This window comes from Loxodonta africana, chromosome 22, assembly GCF_030014295.1.
Source record: "Loxodonta africana isolate mLoxAfr1 chromosome 22, mLoxAfr1.hap2, whole genome shotgun sequence".
Lineage (NCBI taxonomy): Eukaryota > Metazoa > Chordata > Mammalia > Proboscidea > Elephantidae > Loxodonta > Loxodonta africana.
This window is the reverse complement of record NC_087363.1, coordinates 18,008,569-18,029,669: the sequence shown is the minus strand read 5'-3', so window position 1 is coordinate 18,029,669 and position 21,101 is coordinate 18,008,569. Positions and strand designations below refer to the sequence as shown.

The following is a 21,101-nucleotide window of genomic DNA, read 5'->3' as shown; positions in this document are numbered from 1 at the left end:
TAAGCAAGACTCCTAGAAGACACAGCAATTTCTGGGAGCCAGATGTGAGTTGATTTTGTTTCAAGAGTGGAGGTAGGGCACCACCCCAAAATTGAAGCAGCACCTCTCATGCTCTGCAGTCTGAAACAGAGATGATTCAGTTCCTTATTGCTGAAAGAGCACAACTGCTGCACAAAAGACAGTCTGTTCAGACCATATGGGCAACCAGAGGCCCAGAAATCATTACACAATTACTCAAAGATATTTGAGATATTTAAACAAGGCGAGACTGCTAGTGTGTGACTTGGCTTGTGGTAATGTTTGATTACACTCCAGTGCCATCACAAAAGGAGTGAACACTTCATTAAAAGTTAAAGTATTTGAGTAGAGCGACAGCTTCAAGGGTAAATATGTAATCAGAATTCCAGATTGTTTGAAAGGCTTGACGTCTTTGATAGGACATGCTTTCTTAATTGCCAGCATTTGAAATTTCTTTGTGAAGAGTCTTCAGCAAATATCGTGCCTAAAAATGGACCAACCTTAACTCACTGGCATTTATTTATCACATTTCCATTGATTCATGTACAAAAGAGTTCCTGTCACAGATGATCCCTCTTCGATTTGAGGTGCTATCAGCCATGGAATTTCAAAACAACATTCAAAACAGACCAACGCAGACTATGATAATAATAATTGCTGCTGGGACATAGAATTCTTCAGTCACATTTAGCTCATTGTACTCTTTCTTTCTGTCATAATGGACTGGCTCACATCACGTGCCCTGCAAGGCGAGTCCACAATACTATCATCACATGAAGCCCAGAGTTGAGGAAGATGCGCCAATGGGTTTCCTAATTCTTTCCTTGTCTCTAAAAGATTTTAGACAACCCAAGGGACTTCTTCTGCCACTCCTATATAACAAGTAATCTTTCTGCTTTCTGTAAGCCACCGTGGCTATACACTCCCCTCCCTCGTTGTGACAACTTAAAGATATTTACCTTTCAAAATATTAAAAACAAACAAAAAAAAAAACAGACCTGTTGCTGTTGAGTCAATTCTGACTCATGGTGACCCTATAGGACAGAGTAGAACTGCCCCATAGGGTTTCCAAGGAGCGGCTGGTGGATTCGAACTGCTGACCTCTTGGTTAGCAGCCTGAGCTCTTAACCACTGTGCCTAAGTGGGGCGGGGGGAGCCTGTATGCAATGTTTTCAGAGATCTTTGGGGGTGGTTTCTGGGCAATTCAGCTCTTTGGAGAAAGACCTTGAATGTCAATGTTTAGTATCTAGGCTGGAGGGTGACAAGAGTTGAGGAGAGGGATGGTGAAGATTGAATGCATCCTCCCTCGGGGCTGCAAGTCTCCTCGGGTGACATACCAGTGTCCCTGCCCCTCCTCATGCTTCCTTGACACTTGCAGAGACTTTGGCTAGAAGAATGACAGTCTTACAAGCATCCATTACCCTCAAAAATATTATCTTGCCGCTTAACCAGCAAAAGAATGTGATGGGTTCCAATCTAGTTCGTTCCTTTGTGATGATGAGCAAGTTACTTAAGCTCTCTGAACCTGAGAGTCCTTATTTATTTAACAGGGACGATGATGCTAACTTCCCAGTTTTGCTGTGAGAGTTGTCTCTTACTCCTGCCTAGCACAGAGCCTGACATATGGTCATTGTTAACAACATTTAGAGCTCCTGTTACCTGTTGGATTGGCTTGGCTTGGCCCCTGATGCTCGAGAGCAGATTATGAGAGCAGTTATTTGATTTTATTTTTTTTTTATATATGATGTGCTGACTTCAGACCCCTTCATTTTACTTTTGGGTTCTGACTCAAGCCTAAAGAAAACTTTGGAGATGACAGAAAAGCCAAGAAGGTATTTGGTGCTCCTTTTATTTCATTCAAACCTCTATTAACTGACCACACCTTTATACATTGAGTCAGAAAGAAATGGATGTTGGGCTTTCAACGCCAGTAAACCAGAGGCTCTCAGACACAATCATTTTGAGCTATTTCTTTCCTACAGATTTCACCCATTTGTGGATGTGATTGTAATGAGCCCCTTCCAAACCCAAGACTTTGTAGTTCTGGAGGTAAAAGGGAGCCACCTGTAGTTCTGGAGGTAAAAGGGAGTCATCTCCAGCCACTACATCTCAGCCTGTCTTTCACATGAGGTCATGAGCGCATACGTTGGACCACATGGTGTCTGCATTAGTGCTGTGTTTTTGTTGGAATCTGTCTTTGTATCATCTGTAACTGTTTTCTCCATAAATATTTTAAATAGTTATGTCTCTGTAAGCATGCTTATTTTAATCTCTTGGCTGGTCTACAGCTGAAAATGTCCCGTTGAGTCCCTCTTAGCAACCATTAATGATGGTTGTCTGTAAATTATGATTTTCGTGATTCAAATATTTTGAGGGTCTTTCAAAACTTCTCCTGTAGCTCCTTATGATTATTTTCTAGAAGAATTGTTTGCAAGTTTTATTTTGTTTTGTTTTTCCGGTGATTCTTAGGCACATCAGGGATAATTCCTAAACTATACATTTCAACCCTTGATACAACATCAGGGTGGGACTAGCTGGTGACACACCTGATGAGTGTTAAGTGTTTTCACCAAATGTTGTAGACAGTATCCTGAAGCCTTAGTTAGAAACCATGTAGCAATACGGACCAAGATCTTCAAGTCATCGCAGAGCTGCACTTTTGGGTGAAAACTGAACCGATTTCGCCAGTGGTTTGAGTGTCCTTGAATTCAACAAGTTAAAGAGGTACGATGTGAGAAAGACTTGTCTTTTTTCCCCAACATGGTACTTCCTGACTTCTACAAAAATTATTGAGAGATCCCATTTTATAATAATAACATAGCAGAATTACCCAAGCCATTTGCAAATGTATGTTCAGTAGTTATACATGGTAAAAATAGTCCATTTTTCAAACTGTGTATTAATTCAGGTAGGTCCTGCCCATACAAATTAGATATCAATCATTTATTGCATAGTTAATTAAATCACTGTAGAGCAGGGGGCCTTGGATATTTGAAGTCAAAAGTAGTACTCTTTGGGGAATTCTAAATTTGGCTCTTTATGAGTGTTAACTTTTCCAGACACTGGCACTCTTTGCTTCATTTTGTGTTGTGTTCACCCAAATCTGGAATTTGCCAAAGACTTTCTTGAAGGCTTGGTAGGTGTTCTGTGTCTTGATTGGCACTATATTGGTTAATATCAGCCTGAGAATTCTCAGCAGCCATAACATAAGCATTTTCTTCAAAACCATAGTTAAAGAAAACCACATTTCTAATCCTGTTTGGAACAGCGATTGATGCATTCAAGGCTGTACAGTATGGCAAAATGATCCCTGTTAATAGCTCGACTGTGTGTTTTGTTTCCTGTTAGGAAGAGCTTAACTTGCCTTCTAGAACAAACACAGCAGGGTTCCAGGTCTGTTGTTCTACGCCTGCTGTGATACTCTGTGCAGCTTAACTTGTATGAGGACTCAGGAGGGCATAAATTAGTTTCTTAAATGGAGGTTGATTTGGGGGTTTTCTTTCAAGATGGAGTTGTTTTATTAATCCATCCCCCGTCCCCCCCAAGAGTAAATGGGATCCTAAATCCATTTGTATTTTGTTTCCTTGTTTATATTTAGGGGGTGGGGGGAATAAACCGAAGTATTCATTTATCTGAAGTTTTTTTCTTCTACTTTTACTCTCTGTTTTTTGGGGGGAAGGGTTTTTTTGTTTCGTTCTTTGGGTACGAACTTGTGCAAGTAGCATCTGGCGTAGCTCTTATCTCAGTGGGATCAGCTTTCACCATTCAAGGGGCATCATTTGTCATTCCTCGCCTCATTGAACCTCTGCACGTTGAAAGGTTGAATTAACCGTCATTGAAAATAGAAAATTGAAAGTGTGCAAAGGCGCTGTTTCTGTGGAGCTGCAGGTCTAGCGAGTTTAGTGGCTCATTACAGCTATATAACCAGCTAAGTCAATGCAAATGAAGTGCGAAACTGCCGGGTGAGGACTCATTTGCTCTTACTTTTATTTGCTTTGTGTGTAAGCTACGGTTTCTTGCTTTCATAACCCTGTTCTTCTCCTTACCAGTGACCATTTTATAGGAGCATATACAGGCATCTTTGATATTCGTGCCCAAGCAGGAGATGTTTAGATTGACTGTACTCACGGCTGAAAGATGATAGGAGCACAACAGACAATAGTTTAAATTAGTGGATCCGTTTTGTGAACCAAGGCAGCGTAAACAGACACCAGAGCAAGCCCAGCTACTTCCGCTCTTCCAGTGGCCGGTGCGATGGACTCCTTGGAAATCTGAGAGATGGGGTATTGCTCAACCAAAGTGATGGTCATATAACCAAATATTTTGTTCTCTGCTGTAGTTCTGTGTGAGTGTGTCTGTGGCTGGCAGCTCAGGCGGGCTACTCTGCTGCCAAGGAAGGGGGTGAACTGTGCAAGTTTCATACGCATAGGAGTTTGGGCTGACCCCTTTTCCATGGCCCTGTCCAACTCTGCATATAAGACCATAAATAAATGAATACAAAACCCTCACATTCAAAGTACACGCCTTCCTGATTACGAATGGGCAGCAGTGAGAAGCCCTAGCTGAAGCCCCGGGCTTGTTGCTAGCGGGCCATGGAGCTCTGTTTCAGTGCGGGGTGCTATTTGCATTTCTTAAATAAAAGAAACAATTTGTTAATTTAGAACAACCTTGTAACATGTGTCTGTGTTTGTATGGAATAAAAGACTCGGATTTTATCTCATTTTCATATCTATTTGAAATGTTATAGCATTTATACTGTATTTTTTTTTAATATTTTTATTTTATTAACTTTTATTGAGCTTCAAGTGAAAGTTTACAAATCAAGTCAGACTGTCACATATAAGTTTATATACACCTTACTCCGTACTCCCACTTGCTCTCTCCCTAATGAGTCAGCCCTTCCAGTCTCTCCTTCCCTGACAATTTTGCCAGCTTCCAACTCTCTCCATCCTCCCATCCCCCTTCCAGACAGGAGCTGCCAACACAGTCGCAAGTGTCCACCTGATATAATTAGCTCACTCTTCATCAGCATCTCTCTCCTACCCAGTGTCCAGTCCCTTTCATGTCTGATGAGTTGTCTTCGGGGGTGGTTCCTGTCCTGGGCCAACAGAAGGTTTGGGGACCATGACCGCTGGGATTCCTCTAGTCTCAGTCAGACCGTTAAGTATGGTCTTTTTATGAGAATTTGGGGTCTGCATCCCACTGATCTCCTGCTCCCTCAGGGGTTCTCTGTTGTGCTCCCTGTCAGGGCAGTCATCGATTGTGGCCGGGCACCACCTAGTTCTTCTGGTCTCAGGATGATGTAGGTCTCTGGTTCATGTGGTCCTTTCTGTCTCTTGGGCTCTTAGTTATCGTGTGACCTTGGTGTTCTTCATTCTCCTTTGATCCAGGTGGGTTGAGACCAATTGATGCATCTTAGATGGCCACTTGTTAGCATTTAAGACCCCAGACGCCACATTTCAAAGTGGGATGCAGAATGTTTTCATAATAGAATTATTTTGCCAATTGACTTAGAAGTCCCCTAAACCATGGTTCCCAAACCCCCGCCCTTGCTCTGCTGACCTTTGAAGCATTCAGTTTATCCCGGAAACTTCTTTGCTTTTGGTCCAGTCCAGTTGAGCTGACCTTCCACGTATTGAGTGTTGTCCTTCCCTTCACCTAAAGCAGTTCTTATCTACTAGTTAATCAGTAAAAAACCCTCTCCCACCCTCCCTCCCTCCCCTCATATACCCTATTTTTATAATCAGGAGAAAAGTAAGGCAAAAACAAGGATTAATTTATGAAAAAATAAGGTGGTTTAATTTTTTTTTTTTTTTTTTTAGTTAGGCATGAAAATTGGTTAAAAAAAAAAAAGCCTGAAGAAAACATTGCCAGCACATATCGAGTATGAGGAAATATCACACTTGTATGTTTTACCCAATAATTCTCTTTTGGGGGATGTAGTCTAAGTTGGTCAGTTACTTGCGATTTTATTTATTTTAGTTATAATAAGGATAAGAAGAGCCAAAATACCCAGCAATAGGAAAGTGCTTGCAAAAGCTACTGCACCTCCAATGGGTGGAATATTAGCAAGCCATTACAGAACGATGGGTTAAAAGGAGATTTAATAATGTGAGAATGGAAGGTAAGTTTAAAATCAGAATATAACGTTGGGTGTACATTATGCTTCTATTGTGTACTTGTGTGTCTGTGTACACGTACAAACAGCTGAACATAGACATGTTTAACAGTGAACATTTGCTGGTGGTAGAAGGACAAGTATTTATTTTGTTTCTTCTTAATACATTTATGTAGTTTTCAAATCCTGTACAATGAGCCTCTGTTGTTTTTATAAGTAAATGATTATATTTATAATAATAATGAACTAAATGCATTGTTAATAAATATATTAAATAGAATAGGCTAACAAGGGTTAACCTAACAATTGTTGGCTGAGTCCAACTTTCCCCAGAAACAATCAAATGGAAGAGTGGAAAACCCAAACTTGGTTGTGAAAGTATACATACAGTCGTGTCGATTCTTGGTACAGGCAGCTCTAATCAGAAGGATAACAATTTATAGATGACTCGCTGTCTTGCGTAGGACAAGCCTAAAAAGTACCTTTATTTATCAGTAATTGTTAATTCTTACCAGAAGTAGAAATCACTATTTGATTTCTAGCCAAAGGCCCATTCAGTGGCAGATGCTTAGAGCAACATTGATCCCAGCCTGGGAAATCCAGGAAAACAGCAGGTGCTTGGTTAAACTCAAGAACTGCCCCCCAAGTGGCAGGTATTGTGAATTTTACTCAACCCCAGTGGAGGAACCAGTTGGAAGAAAGGGCCACCTTGGCTTGAAAGTGTGAAAAATGAAGCAGGATGCCCAATTTGGTATTTGGAGACTGTTCTTATGGAGCAGTCTAGGACTTTGTCATGTGTTCACTGTATCAGAATGGAGGTATTTCACCCTGATAGCAGAGGTGGGAGATCCCAGTGGTTCAGAGACGCAGAGCTGGCTGGAGGTAGAGTTGAGGCCCAGCCCACCAGCCCTCCCTGGTTACCTTGAGCTGTGCACCATCACCCCAAGCCTTGGTTCGCTCTTCATCATAAATGGGATGAAGACTCTTCTCCCTTCAGCACTGTCCCGAGAAGCGCATGCAGAATGCCCCCGGGCCCCCCACACTAAGTGCTCGCTGGAGGTAATGCTGCCTCTGGAAGGAGCAGTAATACTTCTAATGGTGCTAGTAGTGTTATATCTTGTTTAATATAGATCAATTTGAGAAAAATAAAGCAGAAATGGTTTTGGAATACTGAATCATTCTGATACTTTAAAAAAAAAAAAAAAGGGGGAAAGAACCAGGTATTTGTAAAGCCAAAAACCAAGAATTGACTTGAAAATCTCTACTATGTGAGTATTTTCCAGTCCCCAACTTAGTTTCTAGCGTCTTAGGAATTCAAAGTCTTAAATTTCAAAACTTCTCATTTATTTAAGATACGTGATTTTTTTTTTTTTAATACTATTCATTTGAATCAAGCACAACAACTATAAAATACGTCTCTCTCGGGGCCTGAAAACAATCCAGATTCTACTCATAACATTGCTAAAATGAAACGGCCTTTTCTTTTGAAAGTAAGGGGAACATCTGAATTAAAACAATGGCTTTTGAAAAAAACACGTTTTGATCTCAACTGTTCTTACATTCCCAAAGAAATATACACAGCCTTCTTTCCTATGGAAAGAAAGGCAGAGGACTGAGAAGAGCCCAGCGAACTGGGATATTATTGCATTGATATTAGCATGTTGAATATTAAGCCTGGGGACAGTCTTGAAGGAGACAACTCAGGACACCTGATGTTTTCATTTTCTCGCTTTTGGATGCAATACTGTAGGTCATTTCTGTTGACTCTAAAGGCAATCTTGAAGTCAAAGAATTGGATTGCCATTTTGTGGTGTCCTTCCCCGTATTTCTTGATCAATTTGAAACCCCGGTGTCCATTCCTTGACTCCCTAAATGTTTCTTGCAAAAGCAATTCACGAATCCAAATTTTATCATCAAGGCCTTGTAAGAGGGTATTGCTTCAAGGACAACTGCGTGGAATACCTTCATGGAGTAAAGAATTAGGCAACCCGGAACGTGTGTACTTGACTCAGAATGCATCGTTTTTCTGATTGCGTTACTATGTTTCTGTGAGCTCAGAGGAGAGGGAAAGAGAGAGCACATGAGAGGGTAATGACGAACACGGTTGGTCCCAGCAGAGTGGCAAATCAAAGTCAGTGCACTTCAATGACAAAAACTTGAAAACCGAATCTATGTCAAAATATAAATCTTAAGTCAAATCAATGTGAAATCATCATCAGTGATTTTAATCTGACTTTTTAGGTCCTCACGGTAGGGGGTTTCCTGTACATCAGTAGTAATGGTTAAATACCATGAGTTACTCAAGAGAAAACACATGAGCTCTGCTCTCACAGGCAAAGCCTTTGCTTCCTTCCTTTCTTTTTTTTGGTCACCATCTTTAAATACAAAACAATTTTAATTTTCATTGATGGAATTTGTCCACCTGTATTGTTTCTACACATTAAAATTGGAAAAGTGGCCATTTTAATGAAAAGAAAACAAACAAAAAAACCAAACCCATTGCTGTCAAGTCGATTCCAACTCATAGCAACCCGGTGTGACAGGCTAGAAGTACCCTGTAGGGTTTCGAAGGCTGCGTATCTTTACAGAAGTAGACTGCCACGTCTGTCTTCTGTGGAGCAGCTGGTGGGTTCTAACAACCAACCTCTGGTTAGCAGCCGAGTGCTTAACCACTGCACCACCAGGACTCCTTTTTAGTTTTTCTTACTGAATAGAGTCACATATTTGTTGGTCTGCTCATAGTTCAGTGGCCTGCTCCTTTTTCCAGTCGTGCCATTTACAGGTCCGACCCCCAATTAATGGATATATATTCATTACAAAGACAGATGTAGCCCAGTTCCAGGAGAACTGGAATGATGGCTCCTTATGAGCTGCTGAACATCTTATGCCAAAGTATTCAACTGAAATGACCCTCTGGGGTAAACTGGAGCAGTTCATGCAATCCCACACAGCAAGGCTACCAAGCAGTTCAAAAACAGAAAGTTAGATGTTTATCCCTTCAAATTAACTAGAAGGATTTTGGAAAACCCAGCTTAGTTTCATGAGGTAGAAAAATGTCAGGCAGAGAACTAATGCCATGGTATGGATTTTCTTTTTCCAAAAATGACTCACAAAATTGAACCACTTGATGAATCATGAGTCCTGTGTGCTTGGATAGGACCCATCGGTATTTGTCCAGGCCTGGGACGCATTAGATGATTTGGAGGCTGGATGCCTCTTGAATGTCTGTCCTTTCTTGCCTGATCTCTTTTCTCCTCAACAATTTCCTTCCCAACCCCCTTTAATACCCGTAACCACAGTTAACCCCCAAACTGCCCTCTAAAGTACAAAAAACAATTGCCTTTGAGTTGATTCCGATGCATGGTGACACATACGCGTTAGAGTAGTAGATCATCAGGCCTCTTTTCTGAGGCATCTCTGGGTGACCCCAAACCTCCAAGCACCCTGGGACTCCAGCTGTTAAGGCCATAACGGTCTGTCATGGGATAGTTTATATCATTTGAATGGAGAGATAGATAAAGTTGAAAGTTGGTAGAGCAGTGGTGGATTTCCAAGAAACTTTTGACATTCCTCGAACCTGGAATGGTCCTTGGAGATCAAGAGCACCTATCTGCTGTGCCAGCACTGTGCTAGATGCTTTTATGTACAACTACACTTATTCCTCCCAGGAAACTCTGGGGCTGTTCCTATTTTAAGAATGATTTGTTCAGTTGCCTCTTTCAGTGCACTCTAAGCTGCTTAAGGCAAAACCTGACATTTGTCTCCGTGCTCTAAAAAAGCAGGAGGCTGAGGACAGGATGATAAGGGCAGGGACTCTAGTATCAGGCAGGCCAAGGCTCAGATCCCTTCTCTACTGCCTTCTGTGACCTGGAGCAAGGTACTTGGATGCTTTATCTTCAATTTCTGCACCTGTAAAATGAGCATAAACACGGCCAGGTCTATCTCAGTGTTAAATTCAATGATAAAAAGCCATATATTAGATGTAAACATTTAAAGCAGTGTTTGGCAATAATTAAGCTGTGTTTGGCAGTGGAGAAGTGGAGGATGAATGGATGGGTGGATGGATGAATAGATAGAAAGAAGGATGGATAAAATGAAAACGACTCAGCAAGTCTGAGTAGCCTGCTCTGGGATGTTCATTCAGGTCCGTTTGCTTCTGGAGCTCGTATTTTTCTCCTTTCTGTGCTTCTCTGTGGGAGTCACAATGCCCGACTAATCTGGTTAAAAAAAGAAAGATATTTTGTTTCACATTGTGACATCAACCGGACACCATAAACCTTCTGCGCTATCAGCAGTAACATGTAAACCAAACCCAGTGCTGTCGAGTCGGTTCCGACTCATAGCGACCCGATAGGACAGAGTAGAGCTGCCCCATAGAGTTGCCAAGGAGCGCCTGGCGGATTGGAACTGCCGACCCTTTGGTTAGCAGCCGTAGCACTTAGCCACTATGCCGCCAGGGTTAGCAGTAACGTGTAGGCACCAGCTTTTCACAGCTTGCTTACAGTCTAAGCCTAACCACACTGGCATGGGTGCAGGATACGAAGACACTGAGAAGCCATGAGCAAGTAACCCAAAAACCAAACAACCCCATGAGCAAGTAGTGGCTGCAAATATATAAGAGCACTAACCTTGAGTCTTGTCCCAATTTTAATACCAGTTCACTGTGATTTTCTTTACTGTCTGAACCTCATTTATAAATTAAATAAAAGGGCCGGTTGGAATAAATTCATTCCAGGACCATTTGCTGAACACTTCTTATATACTAGGCTCTATGTAAAAAAAAAAAAAAAATTTTTTTTTTTATGTTAAATGCTATCGATAAAAAGAGTCACTCCCAGCTTCTGCCCTGGAAGTTCACAGTATCCACAGTCTTCCCAGCGTCCCTTCCCGCCGCAGTGCTCGGTGACTTTGCGTTATTAACAATTTGCACAAATTTGGTCCTAGATGGTATCTTCGGTTATAGAGTAAATATGATGATCTTTGTAGTGAAGTTGGAGAACATCTGGTTGCCATTTCCACTTAGTTAGGGAAGGTTTTATGGAGGAAGCAGCTTTCCAGGGGGTCTTTAAAGAAGGGGAAGGTTTTGTCCCAGGGCCCCGAAGGTCCGACATTTGGCTGGGTTTTCAGGCATCTATTTGGGAGGTGTCTCAGCCACATTTGTGAAAATGCAAATGCTCGGCCATAAGAAGGGATCAGTTATGTGCCAAAACTCATCATGAATACTGGGCAAAAGCCAGTGCCCCCTGATAATTCTCTTTGTCATGATGACTGGGTATTCTTGAAATAGGCATGTTGTGCCCCCCGAAACATAGCAGTTTCCTAAGACAGTTTTCAGAAATGTTAATCTGTAATATTGCCTTGCACATGGCTTTATTGATATAGGTGTTCCCAGTCAAAGACAGTCACCTCCTTTATCTAGGTATTTACTTACAAAACATATTCACTGCTTATTGACATATTTTAGCAACACCAAAAAATTTAACATAATAATTTCTGTCAATTATAACAATTTTATTAGGAGAAAGCTGTTTTTAGATTCTTGTACAGATGTTCCAATGTTATCTCCCATTATCATTCACAAAGTTTTCTTAAGGTTGTGAACAAAAGAGAACAAACAAGCCCAACTCTCTAGTTCATACGAGATGCAGTTAAAGCCCAAAGAGGAAAATCTGTTTACTTTCATATTTACACAACTTAAAATACATTGAAATCTCAAAAGCATTCAGGATCCCCCAAGACCAGAGGCAAGCAACAATGATTCAGTGAGAAAGAGAATTCTGTCTTGACTAAAAGCAAAATATTATGTCCGTAGCTCTCTCAAGGACTGAGTGAACCCATTTCACCAAGACTTCTAAGTGCAAAAGCAAGGGGGACTGTTACTTGGGTGTTAGTTTTCTTCTTAGTTCCTCTTCTCCACTGCTACTTTGTTAGTGCCTCACATTATTTAGGATTCAGACACTCTGCAAAAATGTTGAAAAATGCCAGTGCCTAATGGTAATCTAAACAATGGTTGGTGTTCTTCATTTGCCTAGATTTTTAAAGGCAGCGGTTCATCTGAGTCATGTCATAAAAGATGGACAACTTATCCTTCTTACATTGAAAGAACCAGCTTTCCTTGTTCAGAAAATGCCTGACTTTTCTAAGTCTAATGTTATTTAAAAAAAAAATCCAAAATACTTAACAGAGATACAGCATTTCTATCGCCAAATATAATATGTTTAACCCTGAAGATTGAAACTTTACTCTGATAAATATTTTCACTCTAAAATGTTACCCTGGTTTAAAGAATTATTTTGATCTTTATACCAAAAGGGGTTTTTTAAATAAGTTTTTTTTTTTTAAGGCGTTGCTCTTCATTGCAAGCATAAGCTATTGGTGACTTTATTTATAAAATGCTTTCTGTAGGTGAGAATTTATGGGAGGTTCTTAGTATTAAAAATTTTAAGTACATGTAAAGAGGAGAATAATTTCAAGAAATACAGTTATGTACCCACCACCCAGATTTAGGAAATACAAATATTTTACCATATTATGAAAAGAAACATTGCAAATAGTAGCAAGCTTGCCATGGGTTGACTGTGTTCTTCACTGGGAGGTGACAGCTGCCTCCAGATGCCTCTAGACGCAGAGCTGCTCTATCTCGGGACCCAGCAATTGCTCCTTCCCCATCTCTGCTTGTGTGTAGGAATGATAACAGGCCCCCACTGTGACTAGCACACAGGCACTGCACCGCCCCTTTGGGGGCACCCTGCATCCTGCCCACACCTTTGTAAATAGCCTCTTTATTACACTCCCCTGAAACCACCCACTTTGAACATGCAGTTGATTTTCTGTGGGAACCCGATAGCTAAAACTTTGCATGCTACCTATCTGTGTTGGATAGATTTGTCAATAGCTGTATGTACCTGTAACCAGTATATAGCATTGTTTTTTGTGTTTAAATTTTTACAGAAATGGTTTCATACGGTGTGTATCCTTCTGCAACTTGCTTCATTTTCTAATTATTCTTTGAGAACTATCCATGTTGACTATGGAGATTTAGTCCTTAATGTTTTCACAGAGGTTATCTGCAGGTTCTGCACCTGGATAAAAATTCTCAGAAAAAATTCTAGTAGAATTACTCTTAGAGTTAATCAAAGAAAGATACCCAAATGTAAATACCGTTGGTGACTTAGGAGTCTTCTGTTTGTATCACTGAAACAAACTAGTCTTTCTTTCCCTTCCCATTTCAAAATGTCTGCTTAGATTAGTGAGTAAATGAATTTTTAAATGTGCATATGTAAGGAAACCCTGGTGGCGTAGTGGTTAAGTGCTACAGCTGCTTAACCAAAGGGTCGGCGGTTTGAATCCACCAGGCGCTCCTTGGAAAAACTCTATGGGACAGTTCTGCTCTGTCCTATATGGTGGCTATGAGTCGGAATCGACTCAATGGCAGTGGGTTTGTTTTGTTTTTTTATGTATCTGAAGCTTCTCATTTAAAACTGGCCACAATTGAAGCCACCGGCGTGTCTCATAATTCTCAGTAACAACAGTGGAACTCTGAAGAATATGGAAGTAAAATTCACAGCCTTAGATAATGTTACTATTAGCCAAGTAGACAGCGTCGATGTGCTTGCCTTTGGGGCATGAGATGTACCAATGCAATTTACTTGCTGCGTTTCTGTGAATTCTTGCCTTTGTTCCCCCTCTGAAGAGTATCTGTTTCCACCAGGGGTGTGTTTCTGGAGAAAACGTCCTTCTGCTTGTACTCAGTAAAAGTGCAGCATTGAGTATAGTTTCTTTTCCTGATATCTCTATCCAGTAGAGGGTCGCCGTGAGTCGGAATCAACTCGACAGCAATGGGTTTGGGTTTTTTTGTTTTTTATTGAGGATAGGGGGTGTTGTGATGATGGAAGGGGGTGGGATGAGGAATTTTTTTTGAGGGGGTGGCAAGAAGATAGGCATTAAAAGGGATAGGTACACAGAGGACTGTTTTGGTCAAGGAGTAGGAGGGAAAGGTCTAGGAATTTGTGCTGTGGAGGGTCTCCACATAGCCATGCAGTCATCTCATGCCCCTTTTCCAGACCTTTGCTTCCCTGCTGTTCTCCCTGGTGCTCTTACTAACTAATTTGTACAGTGTTGTTCTGATGACTTTCTGCTATCCTGCCGTCCCCTCACCATGGAGTGTGAGAACTGGATGGACACAGGTACTGTTTTTCTCTTTGCACACTATTCCTGTTGCCCCTCACCGTGTGCTATCCAGAGAATGGCTCAAGAGGAGAGGATGCTCTAAGGGGTTGGCTTCTCTTCTGATCCACTGCACTGGAGAAAGCGGATGTGAAAGAACCTCTCCTTCTCCATACTTCCAGCTCATTGTCAAATCCTGCACATTTCAACAATGGGTCTCATTTCAAATTGTTTCATCTGGTATTTAAGGATGTACATAGCTGTGTGTTTCCACTTCTTAGCACTAAACCTTTCCTGTCAAGGCAAAGGCTGTTGAAAGATCTAATAGTTAATAGAGCCTGCCTTTGCTTCAACTGAATAGATAGTTAAGTCACATTTTCTACCATTTGAAGCTCTGATGGTACGGTGGTTGAGAGCTCTACTGTGAACCAAAAGGTCAACAGTTTGAATCCATCAGCTGCTCCTTGGAAATCCTATGGGGCAGTTTACTCTGCCCTGTAGGGTTGCTATGAGTCAGAATTGACTTGATGAAAATGAATTTGATTTTTTGGTTTTGGTCTACCCTTTAAACACATTTTAACTGGTGAAGGCCATACTCTAGAAAGAACTTTTTGTCTCCCTGGGCCTTGTACCTACAGTTCATCCTTCCTGCCACTAGAGGGTAGCAGTGTCTTTTCATGTAGTGCAAGTTGGTGTTCACAGGCGTTGAAAGGGACACATGGCACAAACACAAGCGTGTACTCACAAACTGTGTGCACAAATATATGAAATATGTATTTTATGTATTACATTTACATGGTTTACTGTATTAACAAAGTCAATATGTTGATCAACTTTAATAAGGAAAGTAAAATCTATAAAACCAAGAGGAGCAAAATATAGAAGTATGATATTTGAGGAGAGTTAATAATGACTTTCCTTCTTGACTTAGAGCCAGTCCCTTTCCTGAGCTGAGATCCCCATTTGCGCACAACCTTTCTTTTGAGCCCAAGCCTCCAGGGTTGAGCAGTTCTGGCAGGAAGCTCTGCTGAAAACCACCCGGCAGCCCTTGAGTGGGCTGCCAACTGTGCTGCCCTTAACTCACTTGAATGTCTTCTTGGAGCCAGGGTCCAGCTCACCTCCATTCTCTGGGGTTTGGCATACACTCCCAGGGGTCTCCAGGTGCAGGACAAGTAAAGGGTCCTGCCGCCAGCCCTGGAAGGCTTCCTTTGAAAGGAGAGATGGAAAGGAGGCGAGCAAGACAGGTTTCCTTCAGAGGTGGCGGTTACCTCGGCAGCACTGTAGCCAGGACTGGTCCCAGTGCAAAGGGGCCTCCTGAGGCACCAGTGCCTGCGTGCAACCTGTCTCCCTTCTGGTCTCTCTCCCCGCAGGTTCTTGCATCTCTGTCCTAGCACAGCCCTAACCTGTGGCTCTGTGACTTCTCACCTACCCATTGCTCACCTAGGCTATTATTTTTCAAAGCAGCCGAACTTCTAATTGTGAAAGCTTGACATAAAATCCTAATAAAAATATTTCTTATGTCATCATGAAGACTGGTCATTGCCATTCAGTGTCTGGGTACTTTGTGGGTTCCTCAATTTCCTCCCTCGTGAGGAGGAATGTTGTGACTCTTTCCCTTTGGCCTTCTGTTCCTCACAAGTTCCTTCTCTGTGTGGGTGGCGTATGGCCCTTGGATCACCTCAGTGAGTCTCTAGAGTTACCTGGATCATTTACCAAAATTGTCACCTATGTGAGTCAGGACTCTGCTCTTGTAAGATTCAGAAATCCAGTTGATGCTCATTGGGGCAAAAAGGGAAAACTCTTTTGGGCAAACATGGAAAGCTGATGACTCAAGTAACCCAATCATGAGGGGGAAAAAAAAAAAACATGATTGGTGGTGTTCTTAGGGATGAAGGCAGCTGAAATGAAGCTATTTGTAACAGGGAGCTTGTTCCTGATGTTGTCAAACTGACTTCCAGGAAGCATTCTGAAACTAACAAACCCTGACAGAAAACAATAAATGCTGGAAGTTTCTGTGTTAGTTTAAGTTAGACCTGTAAAGGGTAGCCTCTCCTCACCCTTAGTGAGATCCAGTGTGCCAGCCCCAGCTGGCTCTTCCTCTTCTACCACATTAGCTTTTGTGCCTCCCCAAATGGACTTGGGTTCCTTGGGGGTAAGGCCCATGTCTTATTCCAAGTTGTCTTCCCAGCACATGTCATGGAACTTGGCACGTAGCTGACGCTCAGGGATTGCTCATTGAGGGAATCAGTGAATCAGAGAATAAACAGCTAGACCTGCGGCAAAATTCCTAGACCCTAAATATGGTGGTGTCCCATCTGGGGCCACATCCGTGGGCTGTGCTGATTGCCGACTCGGGTCATCAGGGGGAACTAATCAAGCATTGGGAGTCAAGAACTGGCATTGCTGCATGTACTTGGACATGAATCCAAATGCATATTCATATGAGCCCACATGCACAGTTAACTGGGGGAGCTGACAGGAAGCAGTCAATCTGTTGAGCAAGTTTGTGTTTTATAAACCAGATGTTCAGTATTATTATTCATCATTTCCTTTGATACCAGAACAGTCCCCATTATGTAACATAGGAAATGAAGGATATGGAATAATATACACTTATTATACAACACGGCACCACAACCAAGCCATTGGGAGGCCTGTTCAAAGCCTGGGCAAGGGTGATTGAATGGCAGTTCATTTTAGGATTCCCACTTGGACTTCAATGAATGGGATTTTGCCCAGATGGGCCATGGCGTGAGCCCCTGTCCCATCCCTACCCTTTGGAAAATGAGTGTTGACTCTGTGTCTGCATTTTTCTTGGAAGCCACATGTATGAATCATAAGTGATGACTCTTGCCTCAATAGCCGGTACAGGTTGGGGGGCCACAGAAAAGCAGGGACCCCCTACTGTGTGGGGATAGAGGGTTCCTGGCCACAGTTGGCTGCATAACTTCTGCTTGGTGGTCTGGAAACAGAGCTTTTGCCCCTGGCTGCTGTTTCCTGTGGCAGGGGGACAGAATGCCTTTTGATCACAAAGTGCTCACAGTGCACATGATCTTGCAAACTGATGTTCCTTTTCCATGAAATGCTTTAACATCCACGGAGCCCAGAGCTGTGGACCCCAGGGATGATGGAGCTGCTGGTGCAGGGGGCAGAAGAGCATTTAAATGTTGAGCAAGTGGTATTTCCAGGCTCCTGACAGCCCTCACGGCCACCCTGATGTGCTGGTAGACACTGGGGTGCCTTCAGGTTAGGGCTCTAGCCTTGTTGTGCTTGTCATGGGGGAATGTAAAGTTGGGCCAGAACCACCCCTGCCCCCATCAGAGAAGGGTATTTGAGATTCATAGCACCACGTGCGAATGGGGGCTGGACGTAGCTCACTGCATTTCCTTTGTGTACCTGGGGCTGGGTTCATGAGACATGCGGTACAGTGAAACCTGTGAGAGCCAGAACTCAACGGGAGTGCCTTGTCTTTCTGGGTCTCGCAAGTTTTCCGCCACTGACAGGGTGCAGTCTTACCACTTTTCTTTCATTCGTTTTAGTGGAAAATATTTGAGTTTTCCTTCTCTGACTGGTTTCCACTTTATACAGGTTCTGGCATTCATAGGTTTTCCTGTATTATGGGACTTTTTTTTTTTTTTTTGGGTAATGATGGAGTAATTACACTTGGAATTAGCCCGAGTGAAGTTGATACTATATTCTCGCTAAATATTTTAAAGTTAGTATCCCATGATCTCATGTTTGTGCCAGGACAATTGTGAGTGATTTATAACTGATTTTTACTGGTTGCAGAAAAAAAAAAAAAGCTTCATTTCTCATTATTGTCTGTGGTATGTTTTGATTTCATCCATGATACATGTTGGCATTGCTTGAAGTTTTTGAGTTCATTGGAAGTTGTCCAGGGTTATGGATCAGTTCAAGTCAGTTTTCTTCATAGCATTAACAATTAATCAAGGAGTCCAAATATGGGAAGACCTCTAATTCTGAGAGAGATGTTTACCATGGGTTGGTTTGTCCTTTGAAAATGGCCTTGCATGTCCCCAGTGGCAGCCATAGTATACTCTTAAGTATTTTCAACAAGATGTTGGAACCGTGTTTCCATAAACTGTTAATATACTGGTTAACTTTGGCCCTTGGCAACAATAAATGTCAACATCATCGCATAGTTAATATTATCTGGTTATTAATATTGTGACAAAGACAGACAGCTCCCAGTAGTCATGTGACTACCATGAATTCCCAGTCCTTGAAGGACCATGAAATTCTTGCCTTGTTTTCCTGTCATGGGGGAATATAGACTCATCTTGATATAGATATGGCACATATTTTGGGGAGTTGTTTCCAACACCTGCCAGCTTCTCTTTAGTTATCTTGATTATTGATGGAGGTGAGGTGGGAAGGATTGCCCTATAGCAATACTCTGTGAAGTTTAATATGCATGTCAAGTCAGCTCTGACTTATGGGGACCCCACGTACAAAAGAATGAAATGTTGCACGGTCCTGTACCATCTTCGTGATCACTAGCATGCTTAAGTCCATCGTTGCAGCCACTGTGTATTTTGAATGCCTTTCAATCTAGGGGGCTCATCTTCCTGAGCTATATTGGACAGTAATATTCTGTTATGATCCATAGGGCTTTAACTTGCTAATTTTTGGAAGTAGATCACCAGGTCGTTCTTCCTAGTTTTAGTCTGGAAGCTGTGCTGAAACCTGTCCACCGTGGTTGACCCTGCTGGTGTTTGAAATACCAGTGGCATAGCTTCCGGTACCATAGCAACACACAAGCCACCACAGTACAGCAAACTGACAGATAAGTGGTGTTTAATATATATACTAATTATTAAAATAAAGATTCGGATTCAGTGGGTCCGAGTGGGGCCTGGGATTATGCATTTCTAACAAGCATTCAGTTGCTACTGTCCTGTGTACCACATAGCAAGTAGCAAGGCTCTATAGCTTGAAGAACCTTTTGAAAGAACAGGGTTGGTAGAAGATGGGACAAGTTTAAAGACCTTTACCCAACAGGTCAGCCAATCTCTAGGAGCTTCAAATGCTTAGACTTTTGGATCTTCTCTTTATAATGCCTCTTCCCAAGAAGGCTGAGGGAGCAACACCTGACTGTTTTCTGATGGTAAAGCCATAAAGGAGGAGTACCCAAACACCAGAAAAGACTCTAGACTGGGATGGTGGGTTTCTAGTTCAAGGACTGCTTCATTTGAGGCTTGAATGGGCCGTGAAACCAGGAAGTGTCCTTCTCCCAGCAGACTTGCCAGGCCTCTTTTGGTGCGTATTAGCCTGGCTTTGGACTCTGCTACTCACTGGCCAAAGCCCTGGTGGTGCAGTGGTTAAGAGCTCAGCTGTTAATCGAAAGGTCGGCAGTTTGAATCCACCAGCTGCTTCTTGGAAACCCTATGGGGCAGTTCTACTCTGTGCTGCAGGGTCACTATGAGTCTAAATTGACTGATCAGCAACAGGTTTGGTTTTACTTACCAGCTGTGTGACCTTGAAGGCAAAGAAAGGAAAGTAGTATCCTAGAGTGCTTCCATATACCAGGTCCCGTGCTAGGTAGTTTCACATGTAATCTTCACAACAACAATGCTGGGAAATAGTTAATGTTATTTTGTACAAGAAAATGGAAACTTAAGGTCATACCGTTTATAAAGTTGCAAAGCTGCGAATCAGACTCAGGTTTGTCTTGGACCAGAGCCCACTGCATTCCAGGATTCTGTTTCCCCATTTCTTATTGGGGCAGAGTAGGGGTTCCCTGCCTGTCCCCAAAATGGTGTGAAAAGCAAATGTGATGATGGATCTCAATATGTCTTTTCATAATTCAGAAGGGGTACATGTGCCATATGACAAGGGTTATTCTTCCAGGAGAGATGGTGGGCTTCTTCGCAATGACTTTAGAGGTCAGATGATCAGTTATTTTTTATTTTGCCTTTTTTTTTTTTTGGTTGTTGTTGGTTTGGTTTGGTCTCCATTTGTTACTAGCACTCAGATTAGTGGACTTCCAAAAGGGCCTTGACTCGCCTACCTTGGGGCGAATACATGCTTCTAGCTTCCATCGTTTTCAGCAGTGGACTCTCCCAAGGCTCCTCACATTCATGCTAGCTGTTCCTCGGTTTTCAATAAGAAATATTAATTTTGCTTAGAATGAACATAAATGTCTGGGGAGTAAAAGTGTAAAATCAATCTGTGGTAATAAAATAAAACCAATCGCTAAGATCAAACGAGGCCCTATTTCGACTAAAATGGATGAAAGCAGTAAACAAAGCAGCTGGAGTTATTGATGGCAACTGAACTTGTTTTCCCAGCTGGAGGCTGGGGCCCTCATCTGCAAATGGAGGTAGAGGGACAGCGAGCTCCCTCCTGGGCCAAAGACTTGAGTGGACACTTAACCTGTCTTCATAGCCCCTGCTCAGCAAAGGATGTGCTGTTCAAGGGAGATGGCCTCCATACCAGCGGCATCCATATAGCTCCCAGTAACCAGTTTTTCTTTCTCCACCCAGCTTGCTGACGATCAGGGCCTCGTCCTGATGACCACAGTGGCCATGCCTGTGTTTAGTAAGCAGAACGAAACCGTGAGTATAGTGGCCATGCTCTGTCCTCGATGCTAGAAGGGTTGTTTTCTCAGATCCCTTCTGACTCAAACTCTGTTGCCTTTTTTTTTATTTTAAAGGATAGAGGGTTTGTAAGTTTTCCTTATTGCTTCTTCCTGCAGATAGACTCACTAAATCAAACATGTTGTTGTTGTTGTGTGCCATTGAGTCAATTCCTACTCAAAGTGACCCTGTAAAACAAG

The 21,101-nt window shown here is 42.2% G+C and overlaps 1 protein-coding gene across 1 annotated transcript in view; it reads left to right on the top strand.

Moving 5' to 3' along the window:
* The window catches only part of CACNA2D3 (calcium voltage-gated channel auxiliary subunit alpha2delta 3), a 1,049,182-nt gene that overhangs the window by 771,700 nt on the left and 256,381 nt on the right, over window positions 1-21,101 (top strand). Inside the window, exon 15 of the mRNA XM_064274376.1 lies at window positions 20,809-20,880. Coding sequence (XP_064130446.1) covers window positions 20,809-20,880 — 72 coding nt within the window. The remainder of the gene's footprint in view (window positions 1-20,808; window positions 20,881-21,101) is intronic.